General features: G+C 45.4%; 1 protein-coding gene across 1 annotated transcript in view; it reads right to left on the bottom strand.

Moving 5' to 3' along the window:
* Positions 1-825: 825 nt before the first annotated feature.
* Positions 826-22,626, bottom strand: part of LOC309563092 (transmembrane protein 150A-like) — a 303,386-nt gene continuing 281,585 nt past the window's right edge. The window contains exon 7 of the mRNA XM_082267406.1: positions 826-1,340. Within this exon, the coding sequence (XP_082123532.1) occupies positions 1,096-1,340 (245 nt within the window). The 3' untranslated portion in view covers positions 826-1,095. The remainder of the gene's footprint in view (positions 1,341-22,626) is intronic.

Below are 22,626 nucleotides of genomic sequence, written 5' to 3' on the forward strand. Positions count from 1 at the left end.
AAAAGCTGACCTAACCCTTCCAAAATAAATCCGTTGAAAAAATGAATAGTTGAAGCACAATGCATCAGGCATTAAATTATCCTAAACCTAGAAGTTGTATCTGTCCACACATGTAGTGTGTTGATACAAAGGGTGGCAGTGCATATACCATGTACTTGTTGTAGTACTAATATGGCAGTCACAAAAACAGCATAAACTGGTACCTGGATAAAGCTAGGTGGTGAATGCTGTCAATAGACTGAATGGGTAATAAGGCATTTTGTTTTGATGTATAGGAACTATAACTGAGTGTGATTCTCAAATGTAACAGTAAGCAACAGTACTGATGGGATGCATAGATAAGAGAGTGAAGGGAGGACTGAAGTACTCTTCTTGCTGAAAATGTTGCTCCATGATCTTTCAGTGCTGGCCTATGTACTTGCCCATGGGATTTCTTTTGAAGAGAACAATCAGAGTTAAGATGAAATGAACCCCATAGCTTCAGCAGACTTGGTATAATAGATTAAGGTTAACGTTTGAGTACAGTTCCTCTTTTCTGTAATAGTTGTAAAATTGGCTAAACAGACTTCCAGCAAGAAAAGTAACTTCAGATAAGTCATTAAGGCAAATGTGTTACACTATTCCCTCCCAGAACTTAACATTCCCTGTTACCATTTATAAGGCCCCCTAGGTGATAGTCTTGGAAAAGCAAACTAATTGCTAATACCAAGCTCTAATTTTTCTTTACCAATGCACCACTTATGTAATAGGCATATTGTGTATTTGACACTAGAATGTTGGCCTCAGATATTCTTTGTGGTAACTTGACTATAGAAATGTGCTATATAAAAATATACAATTCTATGGCTAATTCATTAATGCCCTGTACATATAATGTATCTTAGACGTCTTCACCAAAATCATAACAGTCAACATAAAACAATCAACTTTTTTCTTCTAGTTAATCTTTAAAAAAAAAAAAAAAACAATTTTTGGTCATGTGATCAGCCCTCTAATATTGAGCCTCCATTGCACAGCAAAGTGTTCTGATGTTGTTCAGGATCATAGGGTGGCTCAGGGATTGCATGTGATGTCCGTGTTAGAACTCTGGTACAGTTATATCATAGCCAAATTCTCAGAAGTACTGTGAGCATGAGGTGTGGCTGGAGTGCTGGTTCCTGACTTATAACTCTTTGGGGCTCGGCTTGCCTTGAGGAGCACCAGGAATGTATCTGTGGTGATTGCCCCAAATTCAAAGGCAAAAGTTCCATAGTAGACAAGAACATTTATTATAAAAGTCCATTCAAAGAGAGCAGCCAAGTGTTGCAGCACAAAGCCTTCCTGGATAAAGAAGACACCACCTGAAAGGTAGAAGTTAAGGAAACATCTGGGAGGTTTATCCTAATCATAAAAGATAACAAAAATTCATAGCTGAAAATAACTGTAGATGATCACAACAGAAAAATATAGGAATAAAAAATTTTTTTTTTTTTTTTTTTTTTTTTTTAAAGAAAAGGTACAGCTTGACTTTTAAATGGCATATTGCAGGGAGAATTCCTGACTACGTAAGGAATAATGTGCTCTGAGGGAGATACAGCAGGTGAGAAGTTTTGAAAGCAAAGAAAAACAAAGCTTTGCATTTGTGAGCAGCCCAACCTGTAGTAACATCATAAACCTGATTTCCAAATCCATTATAAATCGTTTCAGTATATTTATGGTTTACAATCCTAAAGCTTTGTCATACAATAAACCAGGGATGGGCATTAACAATGAAAGACAGAAGTGACTGGTTGCCAGGCTACTCTAAATTCTGGCTGCTCCAGTCTTTATAAATTGTACTTGTTATTTAATTTGAAATGTACCACTCTATACATGTAAAATATCTGAGACTACAATTTTTCCTTAACCAAATTATAAAAGTAATAAAACATGTTCTTTTTGAATGTGTAACAGTTGGTTTAACTGTCAATGTAACACCACAGCTTTATTAGCTGGCTTGTACAGCATTCTGGTCCGCATTATATAGATCACATCTTGTCTAATCCAAAGCACAGAAGTACAAGAAATTAAAACTATGCTGTGAGATGTGGCAATTGCAGATGTGTGATCTACTTTAGCTAAGAAGGTAAATGTTATTTCTGGTTGTTTTTACCCTTCTAAAAATGTAGAAAGTCTTTTTAAGTTAGTGGCTTTCTAATGGCTGGTGCACACTAGCCTGCATGGTAAAATATGCTGTTTTCTGTGCAGACAGCGACACTTCATGAATCAACACATAAGCATGGCACATTGTGCTGTTGAGTGGTGACATGCAGTGCTATCCAGGGCACTGCGAAACAACGTAGCATGTCTATTTTTCTGCACTGCAAATCACATCACAAGAGAATTGTGGCCTCAACATGGCACAGAGAAAACTTTTCTGTGTGCACTCGTGTTGACTGGCATTTATTCCTTTTGGGAAAAAGCCAGTCAACGCACAGTGGTGTGAAGAGCCCTATTTATACTGGTAACTACTGCCGAACCTCATTTATACTGCACCAGTAAACCTTCTTAGTCTCTTACCATTTATAGTGCTTTATAAATATACGGTCTGTTGTTGCAAAATTCAGGTGCTTATTACAGAAGTGTGCCATTATCTAAAAACTGGATTGAATTACTTTTACATTGGGTAATGTGTATTTCCTATCATCTCCTTATATTTCAACCCCTTGCCCACAAGCTGAAACTTTTCATCAGGGAGATAGTGAGTTGCATGCACTGACTCCTGAGGGAACAAAAAAACTCAAACAGCAGGAATGTGTCTTTTTTCCTTTAAGATTTTTCATTTCTTTTACCTAAACATGAACACAAACAAGAGTGAAGTAAAAAGTCCTCTAAGTGCATCATAAGTGAGACTCCAGGGTAAGAAAGCAGCGAGGGAAACAAGGAAAATGGTCATTCCCACAAGGGAAAAGGAAACAGGTGATTTATTTATCCTACCAGCACTGACAACTATTCATTTTTCATATACAGATTCCTTAGGAATCTAGACTTCAACTAAAATCAAGTAGATATGCCTACTACTAGTCATTACTAAACACTTTTGGTGTGCCCTTAAAAAAATGTTTTCCTATTAAATTCAAATGAAAACCATAATTCTGAAACTCACTTTCACATATAATATTGTCCATTGCTTTCCCATTAAAAACAAAATATACTGCTACAATATTACACAGAGGCAAAGTTTTCCTGAAGCAGCCAACTCTTTTCCAGACATTTCAGTAAGTCCCAGCTCATTGAAATGTTTGCTTCTTAGGTTTCCTCTGTAAAAAAAGTATTTTTATCTAACTAAACAATTCAAATCTGTAAAGAAAAGCGCACGCAACCTCGGGCAATAACGCTTTAATAAAGGACAATAAAACAGTACATTGGAATTGCACTCACACTTTTCCTTTAAGACAATCGCTTTACAGCATTCCAACAGGAGCTACTCGCTCCTCCCGTCCCTCCAGATGGTGACTCTGCGGTCTCCTCATCCGCGGCTGCCACCGCTGTATCCCCGCTCTCCTTCACTTCCTGTGTTGCCTGGTCACCGGATGCCGGTTCTAGTGCGCCTGCACACTATACCAACGTGATCTACAGCGCCTCAGGAGAGCCTCAGCCAAAGCCGGAGCCACAAGTTGTACGGAGCTGCGAGGTGGGGGATTCAAGACACGGGTGCACTGCCTCTGCTGTTACTATGGACAACGCGTTTCGGAGGCTGAGCCTCCTTCCTCAGGTCCCACCTTGCTTCCTGCTAACGCCCTTCCCTATATACCCGGGATACCATCGGCCCTAATTATATAGTTGTGTATTCTTAAAGGGGCCAGTAACCGATAATCCTTATCCACCTTGGCTGGGACGGGAGAAGCAAGGGGCTATCCACTTTTAAAAAACATATATTAAAAATACAGTTTAAGATACAATTTAAAATACAATTTAAAACAGTACAATACCAGCGCAGATATTAACCAGAGCTATTATAGATACATGTTTGGATATCACATTCCCTACATAGCAATGGTTGTCTCCTGCTTAAAATACATAAACGTATCCTAAAAGTATATCAGCATTTCCTAATACCAATAGTCGACAGATCATATTAATTCCACATTATCTCTCATCCATCTACCAAAATAATTTCATAAGTCAGGATAATACACATAATAAATAAATAAAAAAAAAAAAAAAAAAAAAGGATACTAGTCTCATTAAAATACAATAAAATAAGATTCAATTCCATATGGCACATATACAAATATCAATTAGTATATGAAAATACTACTCCATATAGGCCAACCAAATATACTACATGGCAGTTGTTTATATTTCTCATATATATATATATATATACACACACACACATGAGAAATACATATACCTACACATACCCATCGGTGGTGACACCCTGAGTATCCCAAAAAAAAAAAAAATTTATAATATATATCTGTACATATACACCGACTCTCATACCCAGCTGCTCAGATATTGTTGTATGGACACGAATGTGCGTATGGCTCCGTGCACACTTCACAGACACATGGCCGGGCAGGGACTATGTTCCCTACCCCTAGTAACCATGTGTATGTGCATGTGCTAGAACCCACTCTACCATGCCCACACCCCCGTACTGATATGTCAAATGATCGTGTTGACTTCCAGCTCCTCATTGAGCCCACCCGGCGACATGGACCCAAGCGTAAAGATCCAGAATGTTTCTTGCTTGCACAGGATCGCAAACCTTTCACCTTCTGGGAGAGTCATAGATATGGCTTCAATCCCAAATAGTTCCAGGCCTGCAGTATCCCCACCATGCGCTTTACAGAGTATCACAGGACCCAGAGATCGGGAGAAGTCAGGAGGGAAGGGAGACAGGCCCCAGCAGGGGCCTAGAGAGGGTCCATACTCTATGGATGGGGGAGCCCAGGGTGGGTCACTTGTACCCTACCAAGGAATCCCACTATCCAATAGGTATGAGGCATTAGAGGAACCCACCACAGGACATAGGGACCTGTCACAGATTGGAGGTACCGCTATAGTAGGAGAAGAACTAGATACCCAGGCAGGACATATGCCCCAGACCAGTGATGGGACTTTTTTAGACCGCCCCCCTCCCGCAGAAAAAAGGAAAATAGGAGATATAGAGGAAGCAGAGGAGGAAAGGGGAAGCGAAATAAAAAGAGGAAAACTACATCACCTATCTCCACAGTAAAAATATTCAATTTGTCAACACATGTACTTGGAGAAGGAGAAATCAGCTTACTACAGAAGGGGCTCAATTTTGCCCCAAGTAGTAATGCTAACCTCTTTGATCTGTTTAAAGATCTGCATAAGTATATGAGGGACCTTACAGTACAGAGATACTTCAGCCTCCAAAATGCAAAGGTCAAAGAGGTGTCCATAGGCCCCTCAGACTCCACAGAGATGGCTGAGGAGGAGGACGGTTTGGAGTTAGGAGAATCAGAATTAGATAGAGAAGTGTTAGACATATTGGAAGAATTATGGCTTGAAGGGGGTATAACACTAGATAATGCTATCTCTAACCCCTATTATAATGAGATAAAGTATAGCCATTTTAGACCCAAGTCCAGTTTCTACCCACATCATGTTAAGAATGAATACACCAAAACGTTCTATGCCATGGTGTATGCGGATTTTAACAAAATCTGTACCCGCCCTAAGGGGAAGCTAAGTACTAATAACTTATCCTCAGAAGAAATAGTGGCACTTAATCGTATGAAAAAGAATAGCGATATCATCATAAGGGTAGCGGACAAAGGAGGAGGGATAGTAGTACAAAATAGGGCGGATTATATTGGGGAAGCGGTAAGACTATTGTCGGACCATAACACCTATGAGGTTCTGAGCCAGGATCCCCTCCCTCAGTATAAGATAGAACTACAGGAGCTTATTAATAAGGCCTTTAACAGTAAAATCATCAATAAATCTGAGAAACTGTTTTTTCTAAATAATTATTTTAAAACCCCGTACTTCTATCATACCCCAAAGATACACAAAAATCCAGTTTGTCCTCCTGGTAGGCCAATTGTAGCAGCCATGGAGAGTATTACCAGCAGACTCTCCCAATATGTGGATCTCCATCTACAGCCGATAGTTATATCACTCCCGGCATACATTAGGGATTCCACACAGGTGCTGGAGATACTACAGAATTATAGGTGGGAACCCAACTATCTGTGGCTATCCCTGGATGTGTGCTCCCTGTATACTTCGATACCCCATGAGGGTGGACTAAAGGCCGTAGAACACTTCCTGTCGGGTGCGGAGTACCTCAATCCGGACCAGTCAGGATTTATCAGTGCTTGCACGCAGTTTGCACTGGAAAGGAATTATTTCGAGTTCCAGGGAAAACACTATAGACAGATTTCAGGCACTGCGATGGGCGCGCATTTTGCACCATGCTACGCAAACTTATTCATGGGGTTTTGGGAAAAATTCCATATCTGGATGCAGAACCCGTTTGCACAGCATTTGGTGTACTATGGGCGTTACATCGATGATGTAATAGTGATATGGGATGGTACAGCTGACAGGGCAGTAGAATTTGTGAACTACTGTAACACCAATCCGTATGGCATTAGGTTTACGCATGTACTAGATGCGAAGTCCCTTGTATTTTTGGATCTAGAATTGACCTGGAATGAAGAAGGGGCTATCACCTCCAAAACGCACTTTAAGGAAACAGCAGGTAACTCTTATTTACATTGGAAGAGCTGCCATTTGCCCAAATGGAAAGAAAACATACCCTACAGTCAATTCTGTAGGCTGCGTAGAAATTGCACAGATACTGAGCAATATCTGTTGCAAGCAAAAATTTTAGAGAAAAAAAAATTTATGGAGAAAGGGTATGCTGTGCAGCACATACAAAAAGCCAGAGATCGCTATATAGAAGGCTGTAGTAGCAAGGCAGCTGTGGAGAACGGTGCTCCCCGAGAGGTTATGTTTATTACAAAATTCAATAACCAACATTGGGCCATTAAGAGAGCTTTGCAGAAACATTGGCCTATTCTGCAGCAGGATGCAGCCTTGGGTAGAGTGCTCCCCAAAAAACCCAAAGTGGTGTTCAGGCGGGCTAGCAATGTAAAGAGTCTGGTTGCTCCAAGCAAAATAAAAAGTATGAAATGCCATAATAAAGCATCCACTATCCCAGTTCTCTTTAATATGGTAGGCTCCTACAAATGCAAGCAGAGCAGATGTAAGGCTTGTGCATTTATGCAACATGGCAAAAGTAGCTTTACATCAGTTGCAGGGCACACCTATAATATCAAACAATTCATTAGCTGTGGTACACAGTTTGTGGTCTATGGCTTGAGGTGCCCATGTGGCTTAATTTATGTTGGCAGGACAGTTAGAGCAATGCGCACCAGGTTTGGCGAACATCGCCGGTTTATTGAGCAGAAAAAAGACAAGCACAGCGTGCCAAGACACTTCTGTAAAGCGCATGGTGGGGATACTGCAGGCCTGGAACTATTTGGGATTGAAGCCATATCTATGACTCTCCCAGAAGGTGAAAGGTTTGCGATCCTGTGCAAGCAAGAAACATTCTGGATCTTTACGCTTGGGTCCATGTCGCCGGGTGGGCTCAATGAGGAGCTGGAAGTCAACACGATCATTTGACATATCAGTACGGGGGTGTGGGCATGGTAGAGTGGGTTCTAGCACATGCACATACACATGGTTACTAGGGGTAGGGAACATAGTCCCTGCCCGGCCATGTGTCTGTGAAGTGTGCACGGAGCCATACGCACATTCGTGTCCATACAACAATATCTGAGCAGCTGGGTATGAGAGTCGGTGTATATGTACAGATATATATTATAAATTTTTTTTTTTTTTTGGGATACTCAGGGTGTCACCACCGATGGGTATGTGTAGGTATATGTATTTCTCATGTGTGTGTGTGTATATATATATATATATGAGAAATATAAACAACTGCCATGTAGTATATTTGGTTGGCCTATATGGAGTAGTATTTTCATATACTAATTGATATTTGTATATGTGCCATATGGAATTGAATCTTATTTTATTGTATTTTAATGAGACTAGTATCCTTTTTTTTTTTTTTTTTTTTTTTTTTTTATTTATTATGTGTATTATCCTGACTTATGAAATTATTTTGGTAGATGGATGAGAGATAATGTGGAATTAATATGATCTGTCGACTATTGGTATTAGGAAATGCTGATATACTTTTAGGATACGTTTATGTATTTTAAGCAGGAGACAACCATTGCTATGTAGGGAATGTGATATCCAAACATGTATCTATAATAGCTCTGGTTAATATCTGCGCTGGTATTGTACTGTTTTAAATTGTATTTTAAATTGTATCTTAAACTGTATTTTTAATATATGTTTTTTAAAAGTGGATAGCCCCTTGCTTCTCCCGTCCCAGCCAAGGTGGATAAGGATTATCGGTTACTGGCCCCTTTAAGAATACACAACTATATAATTAGGGCCGATGGTATCCCGGGTATATAGGGAAGGGCGTTAGCAGGAAGCAAGGTGGGACCTGAGGAAGGAGGCTCAGCCTCCGAAACGCGTTGTCCATAGTAACAGCAGAGGCAGTGCACCCGTGTCTTGAATCCCCCACCTCGCAGCTCCGTACAACTTGTGGCTCCGGCTTTGGCTGAGGCTCTCCTGAGGCGCTGTAGATCACGTTGGTATAGTGTGCAGGCGCACTAGAACCGGCATCCGGTGACCAGGCAACACAGGAAGTGAAGGAGAGCGGGGATACAGCGGTGGCAGCCGCGGATGAGGAGACCGCAGAGTCACCATCTGGAGGGACGGGAGGAGCGAGTAGCTCCTGTTGGAATGCTGTAAAGCGATTGTCTTAAAGGAAAAGTGTGAGTGCAATTCCAATGTACTGTTTTATTGTCCTTTATTAAAGCGTTATTGCCCGAGGTTGCGTGCGCTTTTCTTTACAGATTTGAATTGTTTTGATCCGCCCCCCCCCCAGTGGAGTGAGAGAGGAGCAGCAGCAACCAGGACATTTCAGCCCAAAAAAAACATACAAAAAAAAAAACATACAAACAAAGGAGGTGAATACATGGACAGCGCCATGGGCTGGTGAAGTACTCCTCTTTGTACTTGTTGCATATCAGCATGTGCAGGATCTGTCCTTTTTGATTGTTATCTAACTAAATAAACTTCATACATCTACTTTGATAGGTTCTTTGGGCTATTAGTAATGAAAGCTAGAACTGAATTTGCACACCCTGGTACAGTTCATGGAATAACTTTTGCGGAAAACTTAGGCTGGCCATACATTATACAATTTTCATGTATAATTTCTCTTTCATTCATTGACTGACACAGCTCCTGATCTTCTTAACTATTGGGTTATACTGCCCCCTACAGGAGTAGGACACTAGGCAGAAAAAGAACTTGACTACACCAATGAGAAGTCCCAGGAGGTATACTCCCCCTCTCTGCTTACTCAGTTTTTTCTGCCTAATCAGGAGTAAGGACCTAGTAACTTGCAATTTTTTTCTTTTAGATTGATTTTTTTCCTGTGAGATCTCTAATAAACTGCTGGACTTGGCGACGGGCTGGATAATCTAGATCCAGTGGTCACCCTAGTCTGGCCAGCGAGCATGCGCAGATCTCAATCTGCGCTAGGTCGCCCGCGACATAGTCCAACCGGGCGAGGGCTGGCCTGCAAGTTAAACCCCCCTGCGAGGTCACATACGACCGGGTCTCGACCTGGGTCACAGGGTTCTTCCTGGCCGACAGCTTCCCCATTTTGATGGCAAGGAGGTTCTGTCTAGAGTGGTGCCCGCCTGTGGTTCCTGCTATGGCGAGTAGCTGTCTCGCATTTCCCCCTGGAGTGTTTTGGGGTGGACACATGCCCCTCCCTGAGACGGTCAGACCCTCGGGTTCCCCTCCTTCCCTTTAGGCCCCCTTCCTGAGTCTGATGGTCCTGTGGGTCATCTATCCCCCTCATCTGCACCCCCCCCCTCATACCCCTCAACCAATACTGGGGTTATATGGTGGTCTGGGACAGGGTGTAGTACTGGCGATGGGGGCGGGGATGCGCCGTCAGTGACCGGGCGATCAGCTTGCGGGGGGGGGGGTACCTGGTTTGGGCTTGTGCCATGGCCCCCTCCTTCCTGATCTGTATCTTGCCTGGGCCCTAGGGATCCCCCCTGGGTCCTAGGGTGTTCTGTTGCGACAAGTTGGTGTTACCAAACAGGTGGGGGTGTCTCCTGGCGGTGACTTTTTTGCACTTTAGTTAGGGAACCCTTATTCCTCATAGAGTCTTTGGAGCACATTTCCCCACCTGACCCCCTTTCAGAGCCTGCGGGACCCTCTGGAGGTGGCTTTTGTGCAGGGGTAAAAAGCATCCCCCCGCTTTCCTTCTGTCTCCTCAGATCCTGAATATAATCTGGCAGCCACGGATGGGGCCCGCCCTGAGGGGTCTGCGGCCATGCGCCCCGAGGTTTCAGATAGTAAGGATGACTACTCCACTCCTGTAACCACGCAGCTGCCAAGTGTATTGGCAGCTCTGGAGGTTACCGGCATTCTTCGGTGGGTAGAACAGTTTGTTGCGGCCTTCTCCGCTGTACACATTCCAGGGATGGAAAATTGCCAGGTGGATTATCTCAGTCGGCAGGTGTTGGACCAAGGGGAGCGGTCCCTTCATCCAGGGGGGTTTCATCACCTGCGTCTCCGGTGGGGCACCCCTGAGGTGGATCTGTTGGTGTGCCGGCTCAACAGGAAGGTGCACAGGTTTGTGGCACGGTCACGGGATCCACTAGCTGACGCAACAGACACGCTGGTGACCCCCTGGGGCCATTATCTGGTTTTCGCCTTACCTCCTCTCAAGCTTCTGCTGAGATTCTTTCGCAGGATTGAGGCAGAAGGAATGCCGGTCATTTTAGTCTCCCCGGATTGGCGTTGCCGGTCCTGGTACGCTGACCTAGTGTGACTGGTAGCCTATGCTCCTTGGAGAGTACCTCTCAGGGAGGATCTGCTGCCCCAAGGGCCAATCTTCCATGCTGCTTTATAGTCAATGGCTTGGTTGTTGAAAGCCAGGTGCTGAAGGATAGAGGTTTGTCTGGGTCGGTGATTCCTACTCTACTGAAAGCTAGGAAGTCTACTTTTAGGAAGTTCTACCATGATACATGGAAAGCGTACAATTCATGGTGCGAGTCGCTTGGTGTTCACCCTCGCTCTTTTTCGGTGACTCGGGTCTTGACCTTCCTTAAACAGGGGGTTGAGCAGAAGTTAGCTTTGAGTATCATTAAGGGCTAGGTGTCGGCTTTGGCAGTCTTCAACGACCCTTGGCCATGCACTCTCTGGTGCGTACTTTTATTCAGGGGGTTCGACATATGACTCCACCAATGCGGTCCCCACTACCGCCTTGGGATCTCAACTTGGTGTTTTCAGCTTTACAAAAGCTTCCCTTTGAAAATATTTGGGAGATCCCCCTGCTTATGCGATCCCAGAGTAGGCGGCATTGTCTTGTCGTTTCCCTTATTTGGTGGTTCTTTGTCCCTGTCCATTGTTCCTGATATCCATGTGAATGAAACATCCTAAAAAAAAATTGAGTTGCATTCCCTCAATGTGGTTGGGGCTATTCGGGCGTACCTCGCAGCTACGGAGTCTTTTAGGAAGTCAGACTCGCTATTTCTGCTTACGGATTGGCCTTGAAAAGGACTATCCACTTAATCTGCGACCATTTCTTGATGGATCAGACAGATGGTGACTCAGGCCTATTCGAATAAAGGGTCAGGTTCCTCCTTTCCCTGTGAAGGCGCACTCTACGTGGGCGCTCAGTGCCACTTGGGCCTCCTTGGGCAGCTACTTGGTCGTCGGTGCACACTTTCTCAAAATTCAAAGTGGATTTGTTGGCATCTGCGAATGCCTCTTTTGGCCGCAAGGTTTTGCAGGCTGCCGTTTAGGGGGCTTGTTCCCTCTTTGGGGTTGTACTGTTTTTCAGGTGGGCTCCAGTTGTTTTGGTTGAGCTCCTGTTACCTGGTTGGCTACGGTTTAGCCTTGGGAATTTTTTCTTGCTGTTACCACCCCTTATGTTTGACACTGCTTTAGGATTTCCCAATGGTCAAGAAGATCAGGAGCTGTGTCTATCAATGAATGAAAGAGAATGGGATTTTTGACTTACCGTAAAATCCATTTCTCTGATGTTCATTGACGGACACAGCACCCACCCCTCTATGGAGTTGTAATACTTCTGACACTGTTTGTAACAAAAATGAGTACGTTTCTGTTGAGCCGAGACGCCAACAGATCCACCTCAGGGATGCCCCACCGGGGAGACAACTGATGAAACACCTCTGGATGAAAGGACCACTCCCCTTGGTCCAACGCCTGCCAATTGAGGTAGTGCGCTGGCCAGTTTTCCACCCCAGCAATGTGTACAGCGGAGAGGACTGGAACGAACCATTCTGCCCACCTTAGAATGCCAAGTACCTCCAGAGCCGCCAGGACACTTCTTGTGCGCCCCCCCCCCCCTGGTGATTGACATAAGCTATGGCATTGTCCGATTGAAGGCGCACTGGACATCCCTGAAGACGATCCGTCCAATGTTCCAGGCACAGTCTGGTCACTCGGAGTTCCAAGACATTGATCAGTAGTCTGGACTCTCCAAGTGTCCAGACCCCCCTGAGCAGAATTTTTGTCGAGGATGCCTCCCCAGCCGGACCACTGTCCAAACTGAGGGGAGGAAGGATTTTCCTAGAGAATGAAGCCACCATATCAGGGACTCTTACATTCCCCGGCTCACCCGGATGCGATTGTCCAGAGACTGCGGATTCTTGTCCCATTTGGCAGGAATCTCTGCATTGAATATGGACAGTTTTTTTTTTAAATAGGCACAGTTAGCAGCCGAGTAAATCGAGAGTGACGTCGCTTCCGGGTTACTACATTGAAGACCCGATCAAAGCCGAATCCAGCTTTGTTCGGGACTCCAAGCAGCAGGCGGAAGTGTCGGTTGGCTGCTCAGGTCTCCTGGTGGGACAGAGCCACGGAAGGCAATGGGGGGGGGGGGGGGGACGTCAGCTTCAGCTGGGATAACGGCTGAGCGGCTGCTGAGCCCCATCTACTGTTATGTCCTGAAAGCCGACCACTGGCTCTAAAATAAAAACTGTACTGGGTTGATGCCCGCAATCCCGGCACAACCAATTCTGCAAGCCAAAGTACAGGTATGATGGTTTGCTGGAGGTGGTTATATTTTTAAATCCAAAAGGTATGAAGGTTAAAACTTTTTACTACTGTATAATGCCTTATTATCCCTAGCTAGATAGAACTCACTCCTTAGTCTGCCATCTATTTTTTTCCCCAGGTTTACAAAGAACTTCTAGAATTTTTTCTTCTTTTTTGCTCATTTTGTTGCTTTATTTGTGGTAAAAAATTACTTGTAAACCACTTTATCAGGGAAAAAAAAAAAAAAAAAGTTGCAGGCACCCAGAAGTCCCCGCACAATACCTGTTTAGGCAAAGCTTCAGCACTCTTCTAGTGTCAAAGCTTACCTAACACCTTCTGTCTCTCGCACATTCTTATTGGTCAGTGTGCCAACCATCAAACTGATGGGCCAATAGGATTGTATGGGGACAGGAATGTGCACGTAAGCTATTTCACTATAAAGAAGCGTCAGAGCTTTGTACAATCAGAATAGTTAGGCATTTGGACAGAGCAGGGAGCACCCAAAGATGCCACAGGTACCTCCACTTTACACCCATTTATAGCGTTTCTTTTTTCTTCTTAAAGTGCCAGAGTCACAGTCTCCCGATTTATTTAGCACCAAAAGAAAGGCTTGTTTTGTTCAAAAAACATACTGTATATGTCTCACATCCGTATTGCTGAATAGATTCAACGCTTATTTTGAATCAAGTAAACATAAAATATTGCACTTGAATATTTTATAATCCACAGCTGAAGCCAGCATGTGGAGCTCCAAAGAAGAATGAATCAGAGGGCAAAGCTGCACACCACCTTATCTCTTTATGCTCCAACGCACTGCAGTCTTGCCATAGAATCAACTTTATTCTAAGTTCTGCTATATGGAGGACCTATGTAAGCTACCCCATCAATCTTTATCCACCAGGCAGGTCCTTGCAATATAATATGGATAGAACTAAAGGAGATTGTATAGTTAGAGTGTAAAATGTGTAGTGAGCCTAACACAGATAACAGTATCTTGAAGTCACCCTACTGTCAAAATACAATAGTTCAGCAGGGAGGATTTCCTCCTTTATATGTACAAATCAAGTCATTTTTTTTTTCGTTCAACCTACTGGTTAAACGAAAAAAAAAAAAAAAATAACCTGATTCATGTATAGGTTGCCGAAGAGAAGATGGCTGCAAGTTGCAACTCAATGCTTACATAACCTAGGTAGTCACACTGATCTTTTTAAGAATAATGTTGGCCATACATCATACAATTTACCTTTAGATTTACCAAAAACATTGATGAGGTCAAACCTAAACACTTTCAAATCCTATGCAATCAAGCAGGCCCTTGCACTACATAGTTGAAGGTATATCTAAAGGAAATTGAATAATTGTATAATGTATAGCCAGCTTAACAGTCTGCAAAACAAGCCACTGAGTTATACTCATTATCAGTGTTCTAGATAATCAGACATTGGTCAGCCTTACAGTACTGTATCCGAGCTAGACTGGTGGGAGCTTTGTCTGACCACACAACTAGCAAACTATGAACACAGTTTGAATGTGTAATATTCATCAGTTTGTGTAAATTATTTTGTACTCTAAAATCCAGGAATAGCGGACTTTAAACAAAAAATAAATAAAAAGGGAGGTTAGACACATGTAGGCTGATATTGTGGAATTGAAAATGCTGGTAGCTTGGATGTTGTACCGACACACTTGCCTAAACCCTGTGAATCACTGGCCCGAAACCACTTTGCTGATAAGAATGTCTGGCCTCCCCTCCACCATGTGTGTACACACACTTTCCTGATGTAAATAATTGCTTCAGTTCAGTGACTCAGAATGAAATACACCAGTGTCCAGACTGTGGACATTAACCACTTAAAGAGTAACTCCAGTTGATCTATGTACATTGCAAGGATTATAACAAAATTTGTTGCAGATTCCTACCTTTTGTTATTCTGAAGAAATCCCTGTCTGCTTTTCTGTGCCTGTGCGCTGAGTGGGTATAATGAGAGTGGTTTCATAATTATCATTCAGCTGTGACAGCTGCAGGACACTAATGAGGAAATCTGCTGGACCTGCATCCCTTAAGACGTGTTCCTATTGGGAGTATCTCACCAAAAATGAAATTTTTGTTGCAGGGGATGCCAGAAATCTGACTTGTATCTTAGGCAGACTTCTGGGAAAATCAGTCAGCCAATCTCACAAGCAAGAAATTGTGTCTCTGGGGTGTGGTCACTACACATTCTGTGTACAGAACAACCCCAGGTAGCCATATTGCATTGCATTTTCAGAAAATTACAGTGGCTGTAAATTGAAAAGGTTATTTTTAATAACATTCAATTACAATATGTTTTGGGTCGCAATTTTATACGCTATATTGTTTTTTCTTCCCCAACGAAAGTGGAGTTACCCTTTAAGGACTCAGCCTTTTTCTAACATTTGTCGTTTACAAGTAAAAATCAGTACTTTTTGCTAGAAAATTACCTTGAACGCCCAAACACACACACATATATATTTATATATATATATATATATATATATATATATATATATATATATACACACACACACACACACAACACATTATATATATTAGCAGAGATCCTGGAAAATAAAGTGGCGGTTATTGCTAATTTTTATGTGACAGTTTTTGCACAGCGGTTTTTCAAAAACTTTTTTTTTTGGGGGGGAACAGGATTTTTGACTTACCGTAAAATCCATTTTTCTGATTGACGAACACAGCTCCTGATCATCATAACCGTTGGTAAATACTGCCCGCTACAGGAGTAAGACACTAGGCAAAAAGAAAATTCTGGCTACGCTCATGGGCAGTCCCAGGGGGTACATCTCGATTCTGATAAAAGGCACTCAGGTTTAGTTACAAGCAGTGTCAGAAGAATTACAACTCCACAGAGAGGTGGGTGCTGTGTCCGTCAATGAATATCAGTGAAATGGATTTTATGGAAAGTCCAAAATCCCATTTTCTCTTTCGTTTATTGGCTTCAGATCTTCATAACCATTGGGACGTCTCACAGCAGTGTTAAACATGAGGGGTGGAAACAGCAAAACAGCTCCCAAATGGCTAAACAGTAGCCAACCAGGCAACAGGAGCTCAACCAAAACAACTGGAGCCCACCTGAAAAAAACAATACACCTTTAAAGAGGATCAGGTCCTACAAAGACCTTGTGGCCAAAAGAAGCATCCGCAGATGCCAACACATCCACTTTTTTAAACTTTGTTAAAGTGTGCACCGACAACCAGGTGGCCGCCTTGCAAACCTGCTTCACTGACGCCTGATGACGGAAGGCCCAGGAAGCACTAAGCGCCCTAGTAGTGTACTCTTTAAAAGGGAAAGGAGGAACCTGACCCTTGATGGAATAGGCCTGAATCACTGTCTCTCTAATCCATCTGGAACAGGTCGCAGAGGAAGCAGACAACCCTTTACGAGGCCCATCCGTGAGCACAAATAGGGAGTCTGACTTCCTGAAAAACTTTGTAGCTGCCAGGTACACCCAAACTGCCCAAACCACCTCCAAGGCATGCAAGACCATTTGTTCGGATGTTTAGGCCTGAGACACAGGGAAGGCAACACAATGTCTTCATTCAAATGAAAAACAGAGACAATCTTTGGAAGGAACGACTGACAGGGGGCAAAGAACCACTTTATCTCTGTGAAACCTCAGGTAAGGTGTACGACAGGATAACGACGCCAGTTCTGAAACCCTGTGCGCAGAGGTGAGCCATCAAAAAGGAGACCTTCTGGGACAGCGTAAGCAGGGGAGTCTCCCAAAGATTCTCAAAGGGAGGCTTCTGGAGAGCAGAAAGCACCAAATTAAGGTCCCAAGGAGGAGACCGAGACCGCACTGGAGGAACCAAATGTCGGACACCCTGATAAAAAGTACGCACCAGGAAGTGCATGGCCAAAGGTCATTAGAAGACAACCACCAAAGCCGACACCTGGTCCTTGATGGTACTTAAGGCCAATTTCGGTTCAACCCCCCGTTGAAGGAAGATCAAGATCTGAGCCACTGAGAAGGAGCAAGGATGAACCCCAAGACATTAACCACGCAATGCAAGTCTCCCACGTACGATGGTAGATCTTTCTAGAAGTAGATTTCCTAGCTTTTAACAGTGTAGGAATCACCGACTTAGAAGACCGGGAGGGCATAGGCCGTTGAGAAGTGCGTTCAGACATCAGCAGATCCACTTTGGATGCCAAAGTCGCAAGAGCAGCAGATAAAGAGGCCATGAAAGAGAATTCAGGGGTTCCTGAAGCACCAACCAGGTCTGTGGGGAATTTGCTATCCTGGGACTCCATTTTTGCAATAAAATCTTTTTTGAGCGCTGGCCCTTTAACCACTTGCTGTCTGAGTACGATAGTACTACTGCGGCAAAGTGGTTCGTTATCGTCTGACGACGTAGTATAAACGTCGTCAGACACTCCCCCTTCTGGGCGGCGCTTGCGCGCCGCCGGAGGCTCGCTCCCGCCGTTTTCATTCACAGCGGGAGTGGGGCCAGGGGAGGAGCAGCGGCGATCGCACTCCCTGGATGAAATTCCGCACCAAGGAATGAGTAGCCAAAGGTTTCTGAAAGAAGATTGCTAACGCTGAAACCTGACCCTTGATAGTGCTCAAGGACAGCTTCTGCTCAACCCCCTGTTGCAGAAAAGCCAAGATTCGGGTCACCGAATAAATACGTGGAGGAAATCCAAGAGATTCACACCACGCAATATAAGACTTCCATGTGCTGAAAGTCGCTTTCCTTGCTTTAATTAGAGTAGGAATAACTGAGGCTGACAATCCCTTGTCCTTCAGTACCTGGGTCTCAATGGCCAGGCCATTAAGCCAGCGATTGTAAAGCAAGATGGAAGATCGGTCCCTGAGACCGCAGATCCTCCCTGAGAGGAAGTCTCCCAGGAGCGTCCGCGACTAGCCTCACCAAGTCGGCGTACCAGGCTCGACGAGGCCAGTCCGGAATTACCAGGATAACTGGAATTCCCTCCACCTCTATCCTGCGAAGAATTTCCCGCAGTAACTTGAGAGGATGGAAGGCATACCGTAGCTGATACTGCCCCCACGGGGCGATCAGCGCGTCTGCTGCGTCCGCTAGAGGATCGCGGGCGCGAGCTACAAACCTCCGCACTTTCCTGTTGAGCCGAGACGCCAACAGATCCACATCGGAGATGCCCCAATGAAGGGACAGCTAGTGAAATACCTCTGGATGAAGAGGCCATACCCCTTGATCCAGAATCTGACGGCTGAAAAAAATCTGCCTGCCGATTTCCCACCCCCGGAGTGAATACTGTGGAGAGAGCCGGAACAAACCGTTCCATCCAACGAAAGATGCTGGTCATTTTGATGGCCACCAGGACACTCTTGGTGCCCCTTTGGCGATTCACATAAGCCATGACCGTGGCATTGATTGGATCCGAACCGGGCTGCCCTAGAGCTGCTCGGTCCAGTAAATCAGACAAAGTCTGATCGCTCTCAGTTCCGATACCTTTATTGGTATCCTGGATACTATCGGAAGGAATGACTTCCCCTGGTTGAGCATCGGAGACCGAAGCGATTGTCCAGAGAATCGAGATTCCGATTCCATTTGAGAAGAATATCCTCTTGGAGAATTCGGGTATGAGACTGGGCGAACGATGCTGTCTCTAAGGAGGCCACCATCAGTCCCAGCCAGTTGACGGACAGCAACATCCGAATCGTTGACTGAACCTTCTGGAGTTTCTCCACAAGGAGAAACACCTTGCCAAGGATCTATCCAAAATTAGGTCCAGATAGTTCAGTCTCCTGGTGGGAACCAGGAATGATCTTTGGGAAAAGCGAAGAAAACGCTGATGTCCTCCGAAAATGGGGATATGAAGATAGGCATCCTAAATGTCTATGGACTCCAGGAAATCCCCCTGATGCAGGGAGGCCACCGCTGTTCGGATGGACTCCATCTTTCCCAAGTCCAGAATTTGGACGCACCTTGCCCTCTTTCCTGGGCATTGTGAACAGGTTCGAATAGAACCCCTGAAAACGTTCTATCCAAGGAACGGGAACTCGAGCTCCCTGTAGCATACGAATGTTGGGAGGGAAGAATCGCACCGGTAGAAGTGATCGAATACTCGATCTTGTATCTCGACCGTATGACCTCTTGAACCCCTTTGTCCGGGATTCAGGAAAACCATGGATCTGGAAACCGGTGAAGACGTCCCCCCCACCCCAGAGATGGGTGGGGGCGCATCAGGCTGTCTTAGCAAGAGTGCTCTTGCCCCCCAGTGAGATCCTTTATAATCTCACCCAAACAGGCGATCCCCTTGTAAGGGGAGATTAGCCAACCCATACTTGAAACTAAACCAATGGCAACCACTGGCCTAAAGGTTGACCCTATCAGGGAAAAAATGAAGCGGGATTCCGCTTTCACTCTTCGATCCACCAGATCCCGGGGAGTCCACCACTGGTGGTACCGTCCATCTTTTAAGGAGGGATTCCTCAAATGGATAGCGCCTAGCCATGCGTTTGGAAATAGCAGGGATACGTTTCAGACGACCCCATTTGTGCAAAGGAAAATCCTTCGCCATTTTGGTAGGCTAACTAGTACCAAAAAGGAATTTCAGTCTAAGCTACCTCTGCCGGTGTAACCTCAAGACTTAAGGTTTCCCGGGCAGACAACTAGTGCATCCACCAACGCTCTTCTTGTGCTATGGCGGAGGCAAAAACGTCCTCCTCACTGTCTGAGGAGACCGTACCCGAGACAGCAGCCCCAGAAGAGGGACCTGCAGCTGCAGTGACCAGCTCAGAATCCGTATCTGAAGTATCAGATGAAATAGGGGTAGACGGGGGTCGTTTTTTTTGACCACCGTCCCTGACAGGCCAACTCCACCCGGGATACCAAAGACTCCAAAACTGCTGATAATGCATCAATCCAAGTGGGGTACTGGAGGGTCCTGCGGCCACCTCGAGGGGATCAGGTGGGGATACATGTGTGGCAGGGTCCATGATTATACAAGACATTTTGCCAGCAAACACAAAAATAATTGCAAAGAAAAAAACCCCCTTTTTTTTTTGTAATCCCCCAGCGCAACAGCGCCCCTCAGTGTACCTGCTTGGACCCCACAGAGAGAGAGAGAGAGAGAGAGACCCCAAGGCTCACCACCTGATGCACAGAAGTTTCTATCAACCTGCTTCAGCGCTGTCTACTTACAGACAGGAAGTCTTTTGGCACTTTTCCCGGGTAAAGGAGCGGCTCCGCCCCTTTACACGCCTTCCGGCGCCTCCCAAGCTTCTCCACGAGGTAACTGGTCACTTCCAAAATGGCCGCCCCCATGCTGGAGACACGAGGCTACGCCAAGATGGCGGCCCCACACGACCTGCGGGGAAATGGCGGCGGCCTGTGGAAGATGGCAGGGGCCTGCGGAAGCGCTATCGGTCTGTGCGGCCTGCGGGGAGCTGTGGGAGGATGGCGGCCTGTGGGAGGATAGCGGTCTGCGGGAGGATGGCGGTAGTCCAGGCACAGGCATCGGCCTGTCTTGCAATCTTATCAGGTAGGATGCTCTTTGTATATGGCCATAATCACAGTATTGCCACTGACCTTAGTCATAGTCCCTTAACAGTGCCCACTATACAGTGACTTTAGATAGTCAGCTCCCAAACCAAGCCTCCTGGTCTTTTATTCACACAATCACACTCAATTGGGGGATCTGTGACCTGTTCTAGGATAGAGGGGAGACCCAGGATCCTGAGCGTCCGACCATCCCAGGGAGGGGCCCGCGTCCACCAACAAACCCGCCAGGGGGAACATTCTACTCACCATACCGGAACCAGGCGGGCGCCAACTCTTGACAGAACCCCTCTCCACCGAAGTGGGGGGGCTGTCGACCAATACGGACGCCATGACTCAGTTTCCAACTGGTCGTTGGCGTCCAGGCCAGACGTCTAACTCTCAGGGTCAGTCCCTGTCCAGTGGGACTATGTCGCGGCCGACCCAGCGCGGAGCTAGGGCCTGCACGCGCTCGCAGGCTGACTGGGGTGACCACTGGATCTCAACATCCAGCCCGTCGCCCAGTTCAGCGTACTTGCTTGAAGATCTCACAGGAACTGGAGAAAAAAAGCTGTCTATTAAAAAAGTCTTTCTAAAAAAAAAATCTTGCCAGGACCAAAGATCCCAGCAAGGAACTTAGGTCCTTACTCCTAACTAGACAGAAAAAACTGACATCCTGTAGCAGGAAGTGAGAGGATATACCCTCTGGGACTGCCCCTAAGGTGTGGCCAGAACGTTTTCCTTCCGTCTAGTGTCCTACTCCTGTAGAGGGCAGTATAACCCAATGTGTTACTAATCAAGAGGACAGCGTCTGTCAATGAGCGACAGAGAAAAACGGTTAAAATCACCCCACAGTGTCCCAGTGTACTTGCCACACACGCTGATGCAGTAAAGAGAAAAGAGGAAGTGACCTCACTCACTAGAAGCCTATGCCCGCCCGGAGACACAAAAATATGGTGCCAAAAAAAATATGGGAGGAAGCACTGGAAAAAACGGAATTTTTGTAAAATCTTACCTGTAAAATTCCTTTCTCTGAGTCCTCCGACAGTCGCCGCCTCTTCATATTCGTCACATATGGGGGTATTAGACTTTGCTCCGAAGGAGTAGCTAGGCAACAGAATATGTTAACAATAAAGCTTTAACATATCCCACCCTCAAGGGGTGGTCCCCTCAGTCAATACCCTCCTACTTCCTGCAACCATATCTCAGTTTTAGTGGAATAGCAGTAGAGTATACAATCAAACCCCAAAAGAGGGGCGGGGGCGGCGACTGTCGGAGGACTCAGAGAAAGGAATTTTACAGGTAAGATTTTACAAAAATTCCGTTTTCTCTTACGTCCTCCGACAGTCGCCGCCTCTTCATATTCGTCACATATGGGGACGTCCCAAAGCAGTGCAAACATGAGGGGTGGGAAACGCATCCGCGCCGAAAGGCAACGCAGTCTCCACATCAAAGAAAGGAACCTTACCAAAGGAAGGAAACCAGCTGGGCAACAGCAAAAATAAGTGCTCAACAGGAGCAACAACCCAGGAAAAGACAAAAAAACCAGGGGATACAAAACTTATCCCAACAGCCAGGAGTCCCCAACAAGGGACCCTAGGGAACAGCCGCACTAAGAACCTTGCAGCCAAAGGAAGCATCCGCCGATGCCTGAACATCTACTTTGTAGAATTTCGTGAAAGTGTGCACGGTCGACCAAGTCGCCGCCTTACACACCTGGGCTACAGAAGCCCCATGACGACAGGCCCAAGACGTACTCAGAGATCTAGTAGAGTGCGCCTTCACAGGCACAGGGGGAACCTTCCCCTGCAAAGCATAGGCCTGTTCAATGGTCTGCCTGATCCATTTGGCGATGGTAGAGGCCGAAGCCGCCATGCCCTTCCGAGGACCCTCTGGAAGAACAAACAAGGAGTCCGTCTTTCGAAAAGACTCAG

The sequence above is a fragment of the Pelophylax lessonae genome, assembly GCF_965119305.1.
Source record: "Pelophylax lessonae genome assembly, chromosome: 9".
NCBI lineage: Eukaryota > Metazoa > Chordata > Amphibia > Anura > Ranidae > Pelophylax > Pelophylax lessonae.